The sequence below is a fragment of the Capricornis sumatraensis genome, chromosome 5, assembly GCF_032405125.1.
Source record: "Capricornis sumatraensis isolate serow.1 chromosome 5, serow.2, whole genome shotgun sequence".
NCBI lineage: Eukaryota > Metazoa > Chordata > Mammalia > Artiodactyla > Bovidae > Capricornis > Capricornis sumatraensis.
In genome coordinates, this window is record NC_091073.1 from 82,331,535 (window position 1) to 82,354,766 (window position 23,232).

Here is a 23,232-nt window from a genome sequence, read left to right on the forward strand (position 1 = left end):
TTGACTTGTACTTCTCATATGGGTGCCAAAATTATATAGCATTTAGGTCAAATGTATGACCATTTTTCAATATTTAGCTTAGGAAGAATCACCTCACAGGATCATCTCTTCTCTCTTTTCCTTGGCCATTTAGCCTTTCTAAATAAAGTCTACATTTGAGAGAATCACAGTTGTTATATAAATTATATAAGATAAGAGTTATATAAATTATATGAAAGTGAAAGTGAAGTTGCTCAGTCGTGTCCGACTCTTTGCGACCCCATGGACTGTAGCCTACCAGGCTCCTCCATCCATGGGATTTTCCAGGCAAGAATACTGGAGTGGGTTGCCATTTCCTTCTCCAGATATAAATTATATAAGATAACTTATATAAATTATAAGATAAATTATATAAGATAACTTTGGAGAGCAGATAAACTCACACACATTTGAGGATCTGAGAGATTGAAAGCACATGGATCTGAGAGAACAGAAATGAAGCACAATGTCACAATGTCATTCAACAGCTGTTTGGTCAATGTTGTGGAATCTAATGAAATCATCAGCTAGCAAAATTCCAGCTGAGCTAGTTCAAGTTCTGAAAGATGATGCAGTTAAAGTGCTGCATGCAATATGCCAGCAAATTTGGAAAACTCAGCAGTTTTCTTGTCCACAGAACAGGAAAAGGTCAGTTTTCATTTCAATCCCAAAGAAAGGCAATGCCAAAGAATACTCAAACTACTGCACAAATTGCAGTCATCTCACACACTAGCAAAGTAATGCTCAAAATTCTCCAAGCCAGGCTTCAGCAATACATGAATTGAGAAATTCCAGATGTTCAAGCTGGATTTATAAAAGGCAGAGGAACTAAACTGCCAACATCCACTGGATCATAGAAAAAGCAAGAGTTCTAGAAAAACATCTACTTCTGCTTTATTGGCTATGACAAAGCCTTTAACTGTGTAGATCACAACAAACTGGAGAATTCTTCAAGAGATGGGAATACCAGACCATCTTACCTGCCTCCTGAGAAATCTGTATGCAGGTCAAGAAGCAACAGTTAGAACTGGACATGGAATAACCAAATTAGGAAAGGAGTATATTGTTAAGTATATACAGTCAAGGCTGTATATTGTAACCCTGCTTTTTTAACTTATATGCAGAGTACATCATGCAAAATGCCACGCTGAATGAAGCAGAAGTTGCAATCAAGATCGCAGGGAGAAATAGCGATAACCTCAGATATGCAGATAACACCACCCTATGGCAGAAAGCCAAGAGGCACGGAAGAGTGTCTTGACGAAGGTGAAAGAGGAGAGTGAAAAAGCTGACTTAAAACTCAGCATTCAAAAAACGAAGATCATGGCATCCGGCCCCATCACTTCATGGCAAATAGATGGGGAAACAATGGAAATAGTGACAGACTTTATTTTGGGGGGGGGGCTCCAAAATCACTGCAGATGGTGACTGCAGCCATGAAATTAAAAGATGCTTGTTCCTTGGAAGAAAAGCTATGACCAACCTAGATAGCATATTAAAAAGCAGAGACATTACCTTACCAACAAAGGTCCATCTAGTCAAACCTATGGGTTTTCCAGCAGTCATGTAGAGTTGGACTATAAAGAAAGCTGAGCTCCGAAAAATTCATGCTTTTGAACTGTGGTGCTGGAGAAGACTCTTGAGAGTCCCTTGGACTGCAAGGAGATCCACCCAGTCCATCCGAAAGGAAATCAGTCCTGAGTATTCACTGGAAGGACTGATGCTGAAGCTGAGACTCCAATACTTTGACCATCTGATGCTAAGAACTGACTCCTTGGAAAAGACCCTGATGCTGGGAAAGATTGAAGGCCGGAGGAGGGGGGAAGACAGAGGATGAGATGGTTGGATGGCATCACCGACTCGATGGACCTGAGTTTGAGCAAGCTCTGGGAGCTGTTGATCGACAGGGAAGCCTGATGTGCTGCAGTCCATGGGGTCACAAAGAGGCAGACACAACTGCGCGACTGAACTGAACCGAATTGAACATGCTTTGAATATTGGTAAAAGGGCAAATCAATTCCCAAATGAAAACTTTCTATATGACTTCTGAGGTGTTCATTGATTAAGAAAATTAAACACCTAAGAATATGAAGAACATATGTGTAACTGAATCACTTTGCTGTATAGCAGAAATTAACACAGTGTCAATCAACTATATTTCAATAAAGAAAAATAAAATAAACCTCTGAAAAATAAAATAGTTGACCAATTAAAAAGAAAGAAAATTAAACATCTTAATACATGTAGATAAGTTAATGAAAAGCAAAAGAAATATGTTCATGAACTGAATGAAACTGTCTGTGATTCTATGTTTTATAGCATAAACTCTAAAAGGAACATGTCAGATCAAGACAGCAGATGTGGGTCCACTTCAGATTGGTTGAAAATGTAATATAACTGGTATTTTACTGACTGTAATTGAAGTTTTAAATTATTATTATTCTGCAAAATACATAATAGATTGATGGACAGCTTTGAGCATGAGGGCAACAGCATCATCAAAAGAGCCTACATGTCTCAGGAAGAATCAGCAGCATAGGAGCCTAGATCCTGTCTCCTAACTTCTCCTTTAAACACTCATGAAGAAGATGCCTAGAGGAAATAACCACATGAGCTCTAGAAAATAAAAGCAAAAAAAAAAAACCAATCATATAATGGACTCCAGGATTAGTTTCTATGATTTGCAGTTCTGAGGTCTGAGGACACAGACTAGAAAACAAGATTAATTAGATTAATTATTATGTTTACAAAATAATTTCTGATGCTCTCCTTTTGGGAAATGAAAGTCAAGGTCAGCCTTTTATAGTCTGCAAAGACTCTGGAAACATAGAAGTAATTGTTGTGAAATGGCCCAACATAGGAATGCTTTCATTCCTAAATTCTGTTTCCTATGCAGATAAATTTGTTTAGCCAGAAATTACATTTATTAAATCCCTAAGGTATTCTAGGCAGTGTTTAAAAAAATTTACCTGTACTTTCTTGAGGCCTCAAAATACATTGTCTTGATCTGTAGATAAAAACATAATCCCAGTAAAAATCCCAATGAATTATCTTGTGGATATCGGCAAACTAACATATTTAAAGTTCATATGGTGATACGAAAGACTGAGAATAGCTAACACAATATTGCAGGAAAGCAACAAAGTCAGAGGACTGACACTACCCGATTTTAAGACTTAAACTGTTAATATAAAGTGACAACAATCAAGATAGTGTGGTATTGGTGATATTAGCAATATGGTGGAGTAGACGGTTCCCAGGATCTAGGAGGGAGGCTGTGAGACCTCAGTGCAGCTCAAGACTAAGGAGGACAACCTTGAGAAGGCAGGCTGGTGCACGCTGGCAGGCCTGGTGACTGTGGTCCCAGCTGTGAAGCAGAAGCAGCTGGGTTCCTCTACGGACTTGGCTTTAGCTTCACTTATTCACCCTTCATTCATTCACTTATTTGTCCTATCTTTATATAGTTCTGAGTTCCTGACCTATATTATTTTCCTTTCACCTAAAGTATTTCATTTAACGTTTCTTTCACTGCAGTCTACTGGTGATAAATTCCCTGTTTTCCCTGAGAATTTTTTTTCCTCCTTCATTTTTTTCTTTTCCTTTGACCTCACCCTGTGGCATGAGGGATCTTAATTCCACAGCGAGGGACTGAATCCATACCTCCTGCATTGGAAAGTGGAGTCTTAACCACTGGGCCACTCCCCTCTCACTTCTGAAGGATAATTTGCAGTGTACAGAATTCTAGGTTAGTGGACTTTTTTCCTCTCAACATTTCAGACATTTCACTCCACTCTCTTAATTTCTGAGAAGTTGGACATAATTACTATCTTTGTTCCTCTATAGGTAAGGTGTCCTCCCACCCCTCCTAGGCTTCTTTCAGGATCTTTTATCTTTGATTTTCTGTAATTTCAAAATGATATGCCAAAGCTTTCTTTTTTTTTTTTTTTTTTGCATTTCCCCTGCTTTGGTTCTCTGAACCTCTTGGATCTGTGGTTTGGACTGAGATGAAATTGGGGGAAATTTTCAGTCATCACTGTTTCATGAATGTTTTCTGTTGCTTTCCCCCTTCTCTTTCTCGTATTGCCATTATATATACATTACATCTTTTTGAGTTGTCCCAAAGACCCTGGATATTGCTTAGCATTTTTTGGCCTTTGTTCTCTTGGTTTTTCAGTTTTCAGGGTTACTACTGAGAGATCCTCAATTTCAGAGATTCTTTCCTCAGCCATGTCTAGTCTAATAAGCCCATAAAAAGGCATTCCTCGTTTCTGTTACATTGTGTTTTATCTTTCTCAGCATTTCTTTCTCATTCTTAGGAATTCTACTCTCTTCTCACATTGCCCATCTGTTCTTGTGTGTTGTCTACTTTAGCCATTAGACCCTTAGTATAATAATCATAGTTTTTTTTTAATTCCCATTCTGGTCATTTCAACACCCTTGCTATGTCTGGCTCTAATGCTTGCTTTGTCTCTTCAAATAGTGTTGCTGTTGTTTTCCTTTTGGTAAGCCTAGTAGTGTTTTTCTTAGCAACAAGAAATGAGGTGCTGTGTAGAAGGAAGTGCTGTAAATGGGCCTTTAGTCACATGATGGTGTGGGGGGAGGGGAAGCATTCTACAGGCCCAGGATCAGGTCTCAATCTTTTATTGAGCCTTTGCCTCTGGACTGTGAACTTCACAAGTGTCGCTCAGTTTTTCCCTCCCTCCTTAAGTGGGAGAGTATTACCAGACTGTGCTGGAGTTTGGTATTTCCCTTTTCTGAAGTCAGTTAGGCTCTGGTAATACCCCAACCGGTTAGGGTCTGTTTGGCTAGTTTTCCCTGTAGGCTGGACTTGTTAAAAAGAACAGTGTTCTGGCATGTTTCAAAATGGTTCCTTGTCCCCCCTCCCCCTGCCAGAAGCTTGAGGGTATTTTTCTCCGGTAATTACTGTGGGAACCTGGTTAAACTCCTGGAAGGAAGTCTCACAAGACGGTGGGGACCTCCCTATGACCAAATCCTCCTGGAGTTTTAACTCTCAGGCTTGTTCACATTGAGTTTCCTCCTTCAGCACTGGCTCCTGTGGCAATTTGAGTCTTTGCTCTGATCAATCACTAGTCCTGATATTTGCCTGACTGTCTTTCCAATCTTGAGGCCACAGCTGGCTTCGTGTCTTTCTCTCTCTCATGGATCCAAGAAGTGTTGAATTTTCAGCCTGTCTTTGTTTTTTCTGAGTCATCAGGACGAAGTGATGACTTCTGAGCTCCTTACATGAGGAACTGGAAACTGAAAGTCTTATTAATTTTTTACTCCCTGTATAAATTCAGTCATTTATTCAAGAAAATATCCAGTGATTAATTAATTAATGAACTAAATGAATTCATTACATTGATATTTAGCCAGAACTGTTTCAGGCTTTGGTGCTATAAGGGTAAGCAAAACAAGTTTTCCTGGAGCTTCCATTCTTATGTAGGAGATACAATAAACAGAGATATAAGGTTGAGAGAAGTATGAAAAAACATGAAACAAGAAAATGAGATTGGGAGAGATTGGGGACTATGCTTCAGAAATGTTGCATATAAAAGTCTCTCTGAGAAGATGACAGATGTGGAGAGACCTAATGGAGAGAGAAAGAGTACCTTGCAGACATGAAGGAGAAGAGCATTTCAAGCAGAGCAAATCATAACTGCAAAGGCTCTCAGGTGAAAACGTGTTTGGGTGTGTGGCTGGGAGAGAGAGGTAAGAGGTAAGCAAGGTAGCCAGAGGCATATCATGTAGGGATTTATATACTGATGAGAAACCATTGGAGGGCTTGCACTGGAGAGTGATGTGATTTAACACATGTTTTATAAGGCTCATTCTGGCTACAGGGTGGAGAACAGACTGTAGGGTGCTAATTGGATCCTGAAAGGAGACTATGACAATAATACAAACGGGAAATCACTGTGGGCTGGACTAAGGGAGGTGGCAACGGAACTGGTGAAAAGGAATGGAACTGCTGGTGGATTAGATGAAGGGCTTGAGAGAAGGAATCTTTCTGCCGTTTCTCTGAGTCTTGGGTCAGGTATGTGTGTAATTCCATCATGAGAGGGACTAATACTTTTGCCAAGGACCAGTGTTCTTGATGTGGCTTCCAGTTTGTTCTCACGGGTTTCAGTTTATCCGTGAGCTTCCTTTTCCTCCCCTGCTGCAGATCTGGCTTCTCTTCCTGATTCAGACCAACCATTGGCTGTAAAAACTTTTAGAGATTTATTTACCAGCTCCAAGAGCTGTGTAAGGTCCATCCCAATAATAAAGCCCTTATTCTGTATCACTCAGAGTGACTACTTTCCTGATTAAAACCTTAACTGATACAGTTTGATCTGTTTATCAGCCCACTGAATAGAGATATTCATGAACCAGTTGGATATAAAATGTAAGAGATATTTTAGTGATATCCATGATTTGTGGCTAGTCTTTTTTTATTATCCTATAATAAATAACTTTTAAAACTATTGTCTTCTAATTGCATTGCATTGTGTTCAAGGAATGTAGGAGTATGACTTCTTTGGCATTCATTGAGTTGTTTGTAGTCTTTATCTAGGAACAGTCTTTTGTACTTGGGAAGAACGCATATTTTCTGGTTAAAAGATTTTATGGGTATCCATACAATAGGTAGGATATGGATTATCCATAAAATCCTTAAGAACTCTTAAAAATGAAGAGAACAAAATTGCAGGTAAATATTGTTGGGGAGTAAGACGGTCATTACATATTTGTAAAATAAATAAGCCACCAAGGAGACCCTACTGTCATTAACTTACACATGCATAATACACAAACTCAAAATAAATGAAGCTTACTGAGTTACAAATTCAAAGAATTTTGATTTATAAATTATTTTTAAAATGGACCAAAACAAATAACAATAATTAACAAATCAAATCACATTTATGTGTGTGTTTCTATACCAAGAAAATGAACTCTACTTCTTACAACAAAAACAGATTTGAATGACATTGGATAAGCACTTACACATGAACTTTTGGGGGCTCAGCATTCTCAGGGTAGAAGTTCAGAGTTCTTATCTCAACCTAATAGTTTAATCTACAAAATAAAAATCAACAGGGATTTCCCTGGTGGTCCAGTGGCTAAGACTCCTCACTCTCAATGCAGGGGGCCCAGGTTCAACCCCTGATCGGAGAACTAGATCCCACGAGCTGCAGCTAACACCCAGCGCAACCAAATAAATATTTTTAAAACATCAACTGAGCAATATTTGCTTTTATCATACAATTATGACAAAACTACATTTGATAAACATATGAAGAATATAGATTCACTTAGTTTAGAAGCAATATCTGTCAAATATTGTGAGGTGATACACATATTCCTACAAGGTAAATGTTTAAAGAATTAAAAAAAAACCAACAGACAAAGGCACAGTATTATTCTTTTCTTACCTGGCTTCTCAAAGTTTATGATTCTCTGTCCTTGATTTATATATTCTATACTTTCTCAGTCTGTCTGAACATTTAGAAGTAATTACTTAACACCTTTTAGACTGCAGAATCATTTCAAGTTCTCCTTATTTGTTCTATCTGGCTCACATTTTTTATATGTTTTTGTTGATGAGCTCATATAAATATGCTGATTTCTCTTCTCACTTCAGCATTATCATTCATTCGAACTAAACAGTGGCCACCAGGGATAGTGGACTCACCGGAAAGGTTAAACTAAACTTTCAGTACTTGGTTTCAAGTTATCCCAGTAAAGAAAGGATGCCTAATGATCTTTGAGTTAGTTATCTGTTGCCATCATAATGATGTACAACAATCATAAAATACCACTGTCATATAATCATGTCTCAGCTGGAGTTTGGCTGGGTGGCTTTCACGATCTTGGCTGAGTTTGCCTAAATACTTGGGGATTGACTGGCTGTTGGTTGTCTAGCCTGGTCTCAGCTGCGCTCCCTGTGTCTCTCATCCTCCTCTTATACCAGGCATACCCTCTTCAGGACAGGAGAGCAACAAGAGAGAAAAAGAGAGGTCAAGCTCAATTTTCCAAATGCTTTATAAGCCTCTGCTTGCAGTAAGCTGGCCAAAACAGGTGGGTTAGAGTTTAGAATGCTTGGCTCCCTGTAGGAGGTGATAGCAGAGTTATAGGTGTAGTAAGTTCAGTTCAGTTCAGTCGCTCAGTCGTGTCCAACTCTTTGCGACCCCATGAATTGCAGCACACCAGGCCTCCCTGTCCATCACCAACTCCCAGAGTTCACAGGGTGTAGTTGTAAGTGAGGAATTGAGGCCATTTTATGATATCTTCTATAATCTTAGAAAAGAGATACTCCTTATTGTTCTGAATAAGCTTGAAAGAAGAGAAGCTTTTTTCATGGACAAATATAAAAGTTTGGGTAAAAGTCATGACCCAGCTAAATTTTATTACACTTAAAAAGTAATAGGCAGCACAATATTGTAAATTAACTATACTTAAACACAAAAAGAAAATAGAAACTATATAACTATAATGGCAAAAAGAAAACTGCAATGTACACTCTTTGGAATAAAATGAAAAGAAATGCAAGTTCTTGGACATTCTAGGAGATGCCTAATGAAACAAGTTTTGACATTCAGAGGTTCTAGACACTTAAAAAAATTTCTTTGTAGCTATGTTCTCCTAGGTCTTCAAGATGAGAAGGTTTTAAGGCTGATGTACTCACTTCTAGGTCCTTCTCTGTTTACTGTTTCAGTAAAAACAACATGTTACCCTCTTGGTGATAAATTTGTCACTTTCCCCAATTTTATACATGCTCAAATCTTGTCTCAATTATTAACACATCTTTGTCTGTCTTTTCTCTCTAGCAGAAAACAGCCAATGGCTCCTGTTCACTTTCCTTATAGCATTTTGCTTATTTATTATTATTATTTTACAATGACATCACATCTTACACAAGAGCTGGGGTGGTGAGTGGGAGAGAGGCTGTGCATATTAAAAACAGGGGCTGAATTTCAAACAAAGGGGAAGAATAGTGTCATAGGCTGGACCATGGACTCCCTGAGGGCAAAGACTCCTGAGAACAGGGCTCAGGGTGTAATAAGTATTCAAAAAATGCTTAAAGGAATGAAAGCAATGGGTACTGGTGGCTGACTACTTAGACTTGGAAGTCAGGCTCCTTGTTCAAATATTGGCTATACATTTACTAGGATAATAATATGAAAAGCTAGGATAGTATAGGATCCTATACTATAGCTAGGATAATACATGAAAAATACCAGTTGGTTTTTTTTTTTTAAGTAGTGAAAAATTTATTATGATCCCAGTCATCTTCATAATCCTTTGATTAAACAAATACTATGATATTAATTTTCTTTCAAAAAAAGTGGATATTTTATGTTTATTTAATTATTGGCCACATCTTGCCGCTTGCAGGATCTTAGTTCCCCAACCAGGGATTGAATCCAGGCCCTCAGCAGTGAAAGTTCAGAGTCCTAACCACTGGACCACCAGGGAATTTTCTGTAATATTAATCACTGATTTACTATATTAAGCTATTTTATTATATACTAAAGATAAGGTACTCCTATTTAAATACTGCAAAAGGACCATAAAAATGTTTTAATGTTTACTTCTGTGAAAAGCAAACACAATAAGTATTTAGCTGAAAGGCACCAATAGAATGTAATCATTCATTTTTATGAAAAAATTTTAAAATAATTTAATAATAATTGAAATATAGCTGATTATATTAAACTATTTTAAATAGCAGTAATTTATAGGTAACAATTTTGTTTCTTCCATGATTATCATTGCAGTTCAAAAGCCTTTAGTAAATTGATGGTGAATCATGTGGTTCTAAATATGCTAGCCTTTATTTATTATTACTGTTACTGTTGGGACTGATGACAGCAATGTGGCAGGTAGGAGGATGATTGGATTGAATTGTGTCCTCCAAAGGAGCTGACTGGGGTCCTAACTTCTGGTACCTCAGAATGTGACCTTATTTGGAGTTAGGGTCTTTATAAATGTAATCAAGTTTAAAAAATAAGACCACAGGGTGGGTTGTAAGCCAATATGGCAGCTGTCCTTATATAAAAGGGAAATTAAAGCACAGACACACACAAACACACAGAAGGGGAGAACATCACCCAAGGATGAAGGCAGAGATCTCCAGGCCAAGGAACACAAAGATTGCCAGCAAACCACTGGAATCTGGAAGAGGGGGGTGGGACAATCTCTCTCTCAGCCTCAGAAGGAACCACCCCACCATCACCTTGCTCTTGGACTTCTAACCGTGTTTAAGCCACTCTATCGTAATCCTTTGTTATAGCAGCCCCAGCAAACTCATATGGCAGGTGAATACTCATTGGCTGTGGATTCCTGACATCCACTATGGTAGATTTTGGTTCTGTTTCTTCTTTTTTCCTGGCAAATTTCTGAAGAGTTATGTTAGCTTCAGGAGCACAGGACCCCAGGGGATATTTTGTGACAGGGCATAACTTCTGTTCCCAAGATAGAGCTTAGTGGCTTGAGCAGATCACCTCTCCTGGTCTCCTAGTCCTGTTTCCAAGATAAACTAGACAGAGAAAAGTATCTAAGTGTCTGTTCTCAGCTATAAACGTGATTCCTGCTGCTGCTGCTGCTGCTGCTGCTGCTGCTGCTGCTGCTGCTGCTGCTGCTACTGCTAAGTCGCTTCAGTCGTGTCTGACTCTGTGCGACCCCATAGACAGCAGCCCACCAGGCTCCCCCGTCCCTGGGATTCTCCACGCAAGAACACTGGAGTGGGTTGCCATTTCCTTCTCCAATATATGAAAATGAAAAGTGAAAGTGAAGACGGTCAGTCATGTCCGACTCTTAGCGATCCCATGGACTGCAGCCCACCAGGCTCCTCCATCCGTGGGATTTTCCAGGCAAAAGTACTGGAGTGGGATGCCATTGTCTTCTCCAAAACGTGATTCCTACCACACTGATAAAGGTGATCCTAACTTTCTGTAACTCCATTTATTCTGTTAGAGAAGAGTCCTCTATATTTAAACCACATCTTGAGTATAAGCTTTGTGTGTCGTGTTTTTTTTTTTTTTTACAGTATATAATTAATGAATTATCAGCACAGTAAACTGGGAAGGTATGGTCATAGAAATCAGGAGATCTGAAATTTAATCTTGATTTCAGAATAATGATAAGATTGAAACACAAAATAATATCATCTACCCCTCTTTGTCAGTGATGGTCTAGGCTAATTTTTTTTCTTAAGAGAAAAATTACTTTCAGATTGAATGAGTCTAACATAAACCCAGCATGGGTATAAAAACAATATGAGATCTCTCAGGTTTTTCCTTAATTCTACCCATACTTTTTTCTGAGAATAAAATATATTTTCCTCAAAGAATAAATCAACTGCTGGCCACCCAGTGAGAGTCACATGGTTTTCTTTTAGAAATCTGGAAGGAGATAAGAGGACATCGCTGAGGCATTGGGAGTCATGGTATATGCCACCGGCCACAACATCTTTGTCTACAGCTAAGCTTTGTCCTGTAGTCGCACCAGGTATCAGGCTGTGGCCTGAAGGTTTGGTAGAAGCATCTCAACAGGTAGGGAATCAATAAGCCAGTGGATGCCTGGTTCAACAGAAAGGTCACTCCTTAATTTCACACTTTGTGTGCCATTCTAAATGGCCTACACCAGGAATTTGTTACAAAACCTGTCCCTTTATTCATGGCTTGTGAGCACATTATTATGCCTTTTTGATAAATAATTTTCCCAGGGGAGTACTTACCATAGCAGCTGGTAGTCTTCTGTGCTGTTTTATTGCCTATACTCAGTGAGAGCAGAGGCATGATACAAATTGTTGTGCATGACCCTAGCCTTCTGTTTGCAATAAGGAGCACACACAATGCCATACCAAATGTTTATTGACATTCCTTGAAGGTGGTAGGATGGAAGAGAAAGCTTGGCCTGAGTATTACGTGACATTTCTCTTGTCGATGGAAGCAAAATCAGCCCAAGAACAAGGACTTCTCCTGCTATTGTCTAGAACAAAGACTTGAACAAAATCATTATAGACATTTCTTTAGGTAAATTGGAAGCTGCAAGAAGTAGGCTAATGGAACAATATTTACTCTAAATACTACCTCTAGGCACCTTTTTTTTTTTTTTTCTACTAGAACAAAGGGACTACATGTCACTAACAGGAAAATAACACGTTCTCTTTTGGACCTTATGATGGTTGGAACATCCATCCCAGACTTTGATGATATAGTATTGCAGTAGTTTTAAGAATGAACACTGAAGTACATAATAGTAATAATAATAATAAAGCACCACATTTGTTATGTAAAGTTCTAACTATTTTCATTTGAAAGTGTTTTACCTTGACTGGGAAAACATTTGTGGCAACTGAGAAATTTTCTGAACCCAAATTTGGGACACGTGGTTTGACACGTGGACTGATGGTGCCACAGATCTAACATTAGAACTGTTCTGGAAGGTCCAGCTTGTGGGCTGGTCATACAAATGCACTTACTGTTAAATGACATATGATCATGTGTTAGAAGAGAAAAAGATTGAGATTCTGTATATTTAAAGCCTGCCAACAAACCGTATACCTCTTTTTCCTAATTTTCTCTTTGAATGACAATTGTGATGGTAGTAAAAAATTTTCACAACCACGGTCAACTTATAGGCATAGGAATTACAAAGAAATCAGTAGCTTTATAGCACTTCTCTAGAATCTGCAGAGTCCATTTCTATTTTTAGATTATCATTTTCATATAATAGAATAAAATGGAACATACACAAAATTATTATAATACTTCATATTATTTTTGAAGCATTTTTCAAATTGACACATAAGTGTTCTCTCATTTGCTTTTTTTTGTCCCCCAATTAAAGGTAATATACTCTTACTAAAAATAGCTTTAAAAGATCTTGTTTTAGGGAAAGCGTGGTTTAAAAGTTAATTTTATAATGTGCCTCCATGGAGAAAACAAATACTTTAAAAATAAATTATACATGGTAACAAATGAATGAGATCTTGCTCATTATGAATTATATGATTTGGGGTGGTTTGCACCTCCATATGGTAACATTAAGAGCATAATTGAGTCATATAGCAGTTTTGTTATACATGTAATTACATATATATATATATATATAATGTTATACATATATTAAGTAACAAAACATAATCTGGAACAAAGAGAAATAAAGATCTTTCAATAACAACTGTCAGTCGTCTTTTCTTCATTCCTCAGGGAGTCTGTGCAAGGCTGTAAGGGAAACTGGGACCCTATTAAGCACACTTCACATTTTTCAGGGACTCTGACACCAGTGTTTCTTTCTGGAATTTCATACTCTTATGAAATACTGTTCCTGTAATGCTTCTGGGATATATCTGAACCATGGCATTGGGTAGGGCAGTAGGAATAAGGAGATATTAGTTGAAAACCATTCATGTCTAAGTTTTCTATGTATACATATCTTCTAGGATACCTTGTTCCTTCTGTATTGGGGAGAATAGACATCAGTTAATCTATTAACAGCTTAATTAGATATTTGTGTTAATTGTGAAGATTCCTGGGAACAGGCTCCATTTTGGAACAGCTTTCTCGCTTGCCAAAGCCTAACATATGAGTCCTAAAAAAAAGAACTGAATGCTTGAATTAACAGTATTTACATATTATCTAACACCAAGCTCTAAGAATGAAAGATGCTCCCTTTACTAAAGATGCTCTTCTATATAGGATGGTGAAATAATTTGCAACATCCTTATGTCCTGATTTCATAAATAATAGCTCTACTGGAATCCATGACTTTCCAGATGCTGAGACATGTCCTGAATGATACAGATCCTTCAGATTCTGCATTATGGAACTTACACATTCCATCATCCTATGTCAGTAAATATTCTTTGTAGACAACAACAGAAGGCCAGATTTCTGTAACATACATATTCCTTGATGGACCACGGGTACACAGCAGCAAGGAGTGCTGGGCATTCGAATTCCTACTAAAGGAATGTTTCCTTATGGAGGGCAGGGAACACAACTGATGCATTGCCTGGACACAAACCAACATGAATACAAGACATGGTTCCAGATGAAATTAACTTGCCTACGTTTCTCACATTTTCCCTTTGTTTAATATATATTGAAGGACAACAATGTAACATTTCAACATTTCTTTTCCCAGTGAAGCAAAACACTTTCATTTACAACATATTTAAGACGACATGGATAACAACATTAGAAAAATAGCAAATGACCATCATGTTTGGGTTTCTTCCAAATGTAATCAAGAGGTCAGGCTGTCTCTGGAGCCTGCAACTATTACTCTGAAACACTACATTTACTGAGACATCTCTTTGCTGAATGCTAAAAGAAACTGGATCCCTCTTTGACAGAAATTGGTGTGCCTTTGGTGGGGGGTTAGGTCTCTGCTCCAGGAGGATTGCTATGGAGGAAGGAGATGTATTATTTTGCCCTTGATCCCTAACAAGCACCATCGCTCTCTGCAGCTTCTGATTTAGCGTGGTCCCTGTGGACAATCAGATGTGAAGGAGTTTGAACACCATGGTGAAGAAAAACCGAAAAGTAAACATGAAAAATAAAAATGCTATCAAAGTTGAAACAAATGTTTGTTTGCCAAACAAGTAATTACTTGGCTTGCATGGAAGTCATAAGATTATCAGGACATTTTTTTCCCCCTCTGGGAAAGAGACCTGTGATCAAACAAAGCAAAATAAAACAGTTCAGACCCCAAGCATTCAGAGCAACTGAGCATGTCCTTCTGAATCATCCTGATGTCCTTTTCCCCTTTCTCCCGTTTGCTTCAACATTTCTACACAACATCATGGGGGCAGAAGCCTCGTTGTTTATGCTACATAATGCAATCTCCTTCTTGGACGTGTGCACAAGTTTGTGCTTCTTGGGTGGTGGGTGTTCACAGGGGGTGTGTCCCCACCCCCAGACTTCTCTGAACTTAAGTCGAACCATAATCCCCACAACCACTGGGATGCCCTGCATTGCATCAGCAGGAGGTGTTTTTCTTGCTGTTATTATTGGTTGGAAAGTGTGATATTTGCACCATACGTCTAGGCTAGTTCCAGCTGATGGGGCCGATGCCACATACAAATCATGAGTTGAATATATCAAAATTTCGGTTTAGCCACTGCTGTTTTTGGATGGATTGGATGCCCAGGGAAAAGTAGAATGGGAAGAAAAGAAAGAGTTGATCAGCTCCTATTCTGAAGTTGGTTGTTAGAAATTATAAAAACAAATGGTGGTTCTGCTCAGAAGACATGGGTGTAGAAAAGCTTGGAATGCTTAATGCTCAAATTTCCCCTTAAATCATAGAAATGGAAGTAAACATTTATTACCATTTGGTCAAGTGTAGCATAACTTGCATTCATATTTCATTGTTAGTAATGGAGGTATGCGGAGATATACACAGACCTTGAGACAGCTGTTTTTTTAAATATTGCATACAGGCTAGCAGTTCATTGAAAGTAGAGGAGATAAGCCTGAAGGTTAGATCTTAGAAGAAGGCAATTCTTCATGCACAGCTCGTCAATCCTGATTTGGTTTGAAAATGAAAATCACAGAATACCAAAATCAAAGGAGAGTTGATTCAGGGAAAGGGAAAGGATGATGTCACTGGCCAGGAAAATGTCAGGGAAGTTGCCAGTTTCTCATTCAAGTCCAAAGGTGCTGGTTTCTTCTACTGCCGTTAACAGCTTTTCATACAACATGGAGTACGAGGGATAAGGTGGAAGATCCAATCGATTGAAGCACGTGTGTGCCCTGAATGGGGGAGAAAAGGCTGGTCAAAGTGTTTGTTTCAGTGATACAACTGGCTTGGCTAGTTCTGTGATCAGTCTGAATCTGTGAATCAAAAAGCGGATCAAAAGGGAGTGGAACTGTGTTTTAGCCCCACCATGCACACACTGCAAAGAACCACAGCCTTCCAGATGTGAACAGAACAGTTAGAATACCTAGAACTGGGGGAGTCTGCATTTGGAAACAAACCACACTATACTAGCACTGTACTAGCAAACCAGTGACATTCTACAATTAAGAGATGAAGCTGGATGTTGTCGGTGAAGGAGGCAGAAAACATAATTAGTATGAGTCATATTCCCAAGTCTCCCTGCCCAACTTTGATTTCTGGGCTTCTGTAAACCCTGTGTATTGATTTAGAGGTGCCAATGGACACCCTGGAACTCTGAGATCCAATGCTCCATCAAGGCAGGTGTGTCCTGGAGATGGTCTGACTCCTTTACAGTTCATAGTGGGGCTTGCGTAACCTGGAGCAAAGATGCTACATTTCCAAGAACAGCTGCATTTGTGGGATGATCCTTCCTGGGGGCCAGCAGCATCCCAGTGCCACCTGCCCTGGCTTCTGCTTATTTCGTCATGTTCTTCATCCTACAGGCCCATTTCTGTGGGCCAGTGTCTGGCCTAGATGAAGAATGGCTTCACCTGCCATGTGCCAATGTGTGGACCAGGACTACACCCTGCTAACCAACTTAATTGGTCGTGGTGGTGGTGCTTTAGTCTTTAAGTCAGATCTGATTCTTGTGACCCATGGACTGTAGCCCTCTGCCCAGGCTCCATTGTCCATGGGATTTCCTAGGCAAGAATACTGGAGTGGGTAGCCATTCCCTTCTCCAGGGGATCTTCCCAACCCAGGGCTTGAACCTCGGTCTCCAACATTGTAGGCAGATTCTTTACCAACTGAGCCACCAGGGAAGCCCAACTGAGTTAAGAGGGACAGAAAAATGCCAAGTGTACTTTTGGAACTGGCTGAATTCCAAAAGTCAGGGGCAGGATACATGCAGACTGCATCTTCTTGGTTTTCTTTATCTGGTCATTTTAACTATCACTCATGAGTGGAAATAATACAGAAAAAAAAAATCATCTATTTACAAAACAGTTTAGATCAGATTGATTCTATAGAAGTTAATTTCTGGAAATAAACGGAAACCTTAGCAAATGGCACTGCTTCAAGACCTAGTGTGAACAAGAGCTGCTCTAACTGCGTTCATCTATAGCCCTGGTTAGCTCTTAAATATTGATATGTCTTAGTCAGTAATCTAGAATGAATGAACATTATCAAATCACGATTGGATTCTGTGTTCCTAGGTCCTCGTTCCCCTCCATGTCGTCTGACAGCACCAAGGACCTGAGTACATCATTCCCTGGGCACTGGGAATGTGCTCTCAGGTGAGGTGGGGCATGGAGACAGCACAGAACCAGACTTTGGAAGGCCTCTATTCTGATCGCAGTCCAGTCACTGACTAGCTTTACAACCTTGGGAAAGTCAGTGAGTCTTTGTGGGCCTCAGTTTCCTCACTTGTAAAATGGGGTAATAACACATGCTTTGTGCACATCAGAGGGTTGGTGTGAGAATAGAGTACCCACAAGTGCCTTTCGTAAACCATGAATCATCATTTAAGCATCAGAGTTTCTTAATAATGCAAACACAGTTGCAATCATGATTTTAGAAACTGTGTCCCCCTTGTGAGGACTTCAGACTCTTGGCTTTTTCCACCTGCCTGCTGGCAAATGAACTGTCCTCATCTCGTATTTGTGCAGTTGACATTTTGGAACTCCACTGGATCTGATCAGTTGTGTTGGGTCAAACTGCACTCTGTCAGTATTATTCTGGGGTTCCAGCATTTTGAGATCATGCTGGATTTGGATTGAAATCCATCACAGTATTATCTGTGATACTTCTAATCCATGTCATCTACACAATTCATCTCCCTGTCTCCTCAATGTATTCTAAGTTTTTGATCAAAATGTGAACCAAGATAGGGCCGAAGTCAGTCTTGCTTCTCTGCAGTAGAGACCACTTTAAGGCTGGTTTAGAGTAAATATTATAACAAAAAGGGGCAGCATCAAAACCCACTGTAGCTGGCTGTATAGCCAGTTGTGAGGTCAGTTACTTGTGTCTTTTTTTTTTTTTTTCCTTTTCTGGCCACACCACCTGGCTTTTGGGACCTTAGTTCCCTGACCAGGGATCGAACTCATGTCCCCTGCAGTGAAAGTGTGGAGTCTTAACCACTAGGCTGCCAGGGAAGTCCTTGTGTCTCCTTTGCATGTCCTCTTCTTCCACTTCCCAACTGTAGCTTCAGTCACCAGGCAGGTTCTCACTCTATCACTGCTGAATCTACTCTTTTCCAAATTTGTCAATAACCTCTTGATTCCCTCATCCAGAGGTGCATTCTCTATGCCCACCTCCCCTAGCTCGTTGAAACAGTTGACAGCTCTTCCTATGAACATCTCTCTCCCTTCACTTCTGGACAATTTCTCAGTGGCTGTCAGTTTCTCACAGGGACTCCCAATGGCTCCCTCATGCCTCCTTTGTAGCCAGTCAGCCTAGAGAGCAGGGCTTCAGGCACCACTGATACTTGAAGCTTGATGATTTTTCACCAGGAGGGGCTGTCCCGTGTCTTGTAGGTGTTCAGCAGCATCCTTGGCCTCTCCTTGATAGAGGCCAGGAGAACCCCTACCCAACAACCAAAAATGTCTCCAGACATTGCTAAATGTCCCCGAGGGGACAAAATCTTACCTGCCTCCACCCTCACAAACCATCACTATAGAGTGAGCCAATACTAACTTAACCAGGCCTCCACCTCCATCCTGGGCTTGGGCTCAGGTTACCTCTGCAGTGAAACATGTTCATATTAGAATTTTAGTCCAGTTCACCTGCTCCTGACTCATAATTCTGTTTTTCTCATCGATACTTGAAATGTAACCCCCTAAGCTTTCCTCCTCTCCTTTACTCTATTTCCACACTGCCTGTGCTGTGTCTACCCTGACCAGCTCCCAAGTCTTCTTTCCTTCCAAGTTTTTCCTTACCAAGTTTCACAGTAAGGACTCTCCCATCTTTTGGTCTGGCCTACAAGCCCTAGCATTCTCAGCCCTCATGAGTGGAGACAGCCATTGTTCACCTGGCTGCATTCTGGGCTGTGGATGGATGAATACTTTTTTCACTCCCCATTGCCAATTCTAAATCATTACTTTTCCATTTTTTGATCAAAAATTTCTGCTCCCCTGAATCTCATGCCATTTAGGTAAATTTTTTTCTTCAAACTACAAGTTTTGTTTGGCATTTTATTTTAACAAATAGGACAGGGTAGAAAATAGAGAGTACTACCTATAGATAATAAGGATGAGGTATATTGGGTCAATGGTTAAGAATCCGCCTGCCAGTGCAGGAGACATGGGCTCGATCCCTGGGTCAGGAAGATCCCTTGCAGAGGGAAATGGCAACCCACTCCAGTATTCTTGCCTGGAAAACCCCATGGACAGAGGAGCCTGGCGGGCTACAGTCCAAGGGTTTGCAAAAGAGTCAGACACGACTTAGCGACTAAACACCAACTGTTTTGAAGAACTAGTATTTCAGATACATACTCAGGAGTATGCCTGCTTAAACTAGGTTGGGGTGTAAAGGGACCCTCTCTCTGCGTTAAACATGTTTGGCCACAGTGATCTAGACCTACCTTCCACGCCTTCTGACCTCCTAAGGAACACATTGGTTAACATTTCTGGTAATTGGCTTAAATGTTTTCCACTTCAGGTCTTCCCACCATACTGTGTAGCTTCTGAGTTCACATGGCTGACTGTTCAGAGCCCTGGCCTGCCAGCTCCTTGGCCTTAGCCCCAGTGACCATCCCACCCCTGCTATGCTCTAGCGATGGTGATTTATGAAGTTTTTTCACCAGGCTCTGTAAAACTATAAACCCTGCCCCAGAGTCTTTGTTCTAACCCCCACACACTCTGGAAGGCAAGGACTTGGACTGATGCACGGCTTTGTGTGATGCTATTTGGCTCCCTCACCTAGGAGGCCAGCTGTCTTTCTAGAGGGAAGATCTGAGGGGAAGTCAGCCTAGAACACCTCTCCTCAGAGTGTGGGCAGTGCACGCAAGGCTCACAGTCTCTGGAGAGCCCCGGACCACCCCATGGGTGCTTGGCTCTCCTGCTTGCCTGGGCTTTTGCCACCTGCCACGTGGCCTGGACAGGTCTTTCAGAAGTACCATTCTCGGAATTCAGAGGCTATTTCTTTCTCTCCACCCTAGGTGACACTTTCCAGGTTCTTGAATCTTCGGAAGATACAATGGAGACTAGCTGGGGGTTCATACTCAGAGGGTCATTTTCACTGTCCTCTTGGAGGCCTCTCAGCACTTCCTGGGGCTCATCTGGCCCAGGATGAAGTGCCTGCTTCCCCCAGGAATCCTCTCTGGGGCTCGAAGCACAGCAACGTTTTTAGGGATGCCTTAGCCCAGATGTGCAGAGCCTGTTCAGAAGGTCAGTGTTGTTCTTGTTGCACAGTCATGTCTGACTCTTTTGAGACCCCACAGACTGTAGTCTGTCAGACTCCTCTGTCGTTGGGATTTTCCAAGCAAGAGTACTAGAGTGGGCTGCCATTTCCTTTTCATAAGCTGATGCCCCCTCTGTTAGTTCTCTGTGTGGGTTAATAGGATTAATACAAATTTCAAGGCTTCCCAGAGCATGTATGTAATTAGACTCCATTTCTGACCTCAGTGACAAAAGCAACGACTTCTGTTTCCTAAATAATAGTACAGACTCCTCAATGGGGTCTTCTCTGTGTGGCCCACCAAACTTGCTCTCTCAACGATGTCCCCTGCAAATGTCACGTTAGACACCTTGTCCTCCATGCCTGCTTGGTGCTCCTTCCTGAGCACAGCTGACCTTTCCACCTCCAGGCCTTGCTCTTGCTGTTGCTCCAGCCTGGAATTCCCTCTGCCCTTCCTTGTCCCTCATGACTCACCTGAATGCCAGCTTCTCTGTGACATCTTCTCCTGTCAATTCAGTCAGGATTAGGCCTCTGTCCTACAACCTCATAGCATCCCTGCCTTTACTGTCTCTTCTTTGCTCTCCTCTGATTGCAACTGGGGTTGTAACTACGCACCATCTGGTTCTGTTCCTCCCTAGACTCAGCCCCTCTGGGCAGGTGCGTTGTGTAGCTCAGCCACGCCCCCTTATCCCAGTCCACAGGCACACTGAGGTGCTCACTCTGGAAGTAGGATATCAACAAATGTGACTCAAACTCAAGTCTTTGAAGTAAGAACAAAATGCTTCCAAAGAACCTCATCCTTCAAACCTATCATTAAACTCAACAAATGGAAATCTTGCCTTTTGAGCCTGATTTTCTTGCCAGTATTCATTCAGGAGGCTCAGCTGTCAGCAGAACCATGCAAATGAGCACTGAGGGTCTGCTGATCTAACTGGGTGAAGACAGGGCTGAAAAGCGCCCAAGGCTTCAGGCTGTTATTAACCAGCGGGGCCCGTGCTCTGTTTCCTGGGCCTCCTATGCTCAGCATGAATTATCTCCAGGATGCTATAAAGACTAGGAAAGCTAGCTAAAAATTATAGTTCAATAAATCCTGCCACAAAAGGGATTAGCAAAGCATCTCAGAGGCCATGTAGAAACAGAGCTGAATTAAATATGAATCTTCTGTTACAGTTAGAAAATGTCACAGCAGAAGAGAGCAATGTGGATCGATCTTTTCTTCTATTTGCTGAGCGGGATTTATGACTTTAGTAGCTACACAGAAGCCTCTCTTTAGTGCTCCTTATTTCACTGAGCAGGAGAATATGCCATCCAAAGTGGCACAGAAAGCACAGAGGAAGTGTTGGGATGAAAACTTGTGGCGGAGGGAAAAGATTCTGCTAAACTGCCTGGAGCTCTAGTGCCTCCTTTTCTGCATTATCACACAATAATTTTCCTGATAGCTTACTGTATAGAAGCCACTGTAGAGACCCAAGATACATATGGTTTTGTCTGCACATGTTTTAAAACAGTAGAAAAACACAGTATGTACATAATTCCCTGTGTATCAAGTGATATGCCCTAGTGAGACAGGCTGGGACCTGGGACCATTTACTTCAATATTGCACCGGGATGAACATCTTCTCCAGCAACAGAACACAAAGAAACTAAAAATAACTCCACATAATGCGTAGCCAGCGGGTTAATATGAACAATAAGATACAAAAAGGCCAAAACCCAATTGCCATGTCTGAGCTGCTAAGAAGTGGGGGACGGCACACAGCGCTACCAAGGGGGTGGGCAGACCACCTAAGCCATTGCTCCAGCCTGACCCACCCATCAGCCCCTACCCCACGGCATTTAAGCGACCAGCTCACTCCCCTGGTGGAGTGAGCAAAGGGACCTGTTGCTTGTTCTCCCTTCCTCAGGCTGCAGTTGGAGAAGCCTCTGCCTGAATTTCTCATCTAGCCTCTTTCTATAGATTTCTAGTCTCTTTCTATAATTTCTATAGATTAAAAGAGTCCAAGAACCTTGGTCAGCAACAACAGAACTGCAGACTCAGTGCTGGAAGGGCCACTTTGGGCTTCCAGCCTCTGGGCATCCCCCTTCCCCCAGGCAAGACATTCCTCTTTAAATTAAATTGGGCCACATACGACTGACCCATGGACCATGAAACCAAAAGCCCCAGTACCATCAATCATCAAAAAATGACTAGGAGTATGACCTGAATGCACTTCCCTGACACTTCTCCCCCACACCTTTCACTGATGACTCAGAACAATACACTGGGCAGTAGGAAAGAATTCCATCCCAATGGATGATCTCTCAAGCTCAAATAACACAGTGTACTTGGCCTTCTTCGGCAGGTTTCCTGAAGTAGGGTGGGAGCTCCATACCTGGGAAGAGATGTAATTTTCCCCCATTTCTCTATGCAGAAACGCCGAAGCCCGTTGCTTCCTCGCAGGGCTGCAAAGCCTTCGTAGGGCACACTTGATGTTCCTGTGACGAATTGCAGTAATCTGAGTCTCTGCTCATTGTTGAAACGCTCCACCGCAGCCCAGAACCAGCGGATCACAAGATGCCCATCATGATAACCTGAGCAGAAGCAGGAGGGAGACAGAGAGGATGCGGAGAGGGGAGGAGGGGTGGGGGGAGATGAAATACACATCAGACGTGCTAAGAACTCAACAGCTGCTCTAGGTCTGTTCATTTCTTTAGTGGTGGCCTTCAGGTAGATCTAAGACAATTTGTATAACTGAGTCAAGTTTGAAAACAAAAGCCAATTGAGAAAAGAGGCATTTTTACAAAAAGGTTTTATGTTCTGAGGGATGTCCTCAGAGATGTCTGCTTTCTATTCAAACAACTGGGCCCCTAGTTTCCTGCCTGAGATAAATGTACACAATGAGTGGTGAGGCCTGGCAGAGATCTTTGGGGTTCTGAAGAGACAAAACCCTCTACGGATAGGATATT

General features: G+C 41.1%; 1 protein-coding gene across 1 annotated transcript in view; it reads right to left on the reverse strand.

Moving 5' to 3' along the window:
* Positions 1 to 15,652: 15,652 nt before the first annotated feature.
* The window catches only part of HECW1 (HECT, C2 and WW domain containing E3 ubiquitin protein ligase 1), a 257,418-nt gene continuing 249,838 nt past the window's right edge, over positions 15,653 to 23,232 (reverse strand). Inside the window, exons 26-27 of the mRNA XM_068972905.1 lie at positions 22,659 to 22,857; positions 15,653 to 15,764 (exon numbers count right to left, since the gene is read on the reverse strand). Coding sequence (XP_068829006.1) covers positions 15,653 to 15,764; positions 22,659 to 22,857 — 311 coding nt within the window. The remainder of the gene's footprint in view (positions 15,765 to 22,658; positions 22,858 to 23,232) is intronic.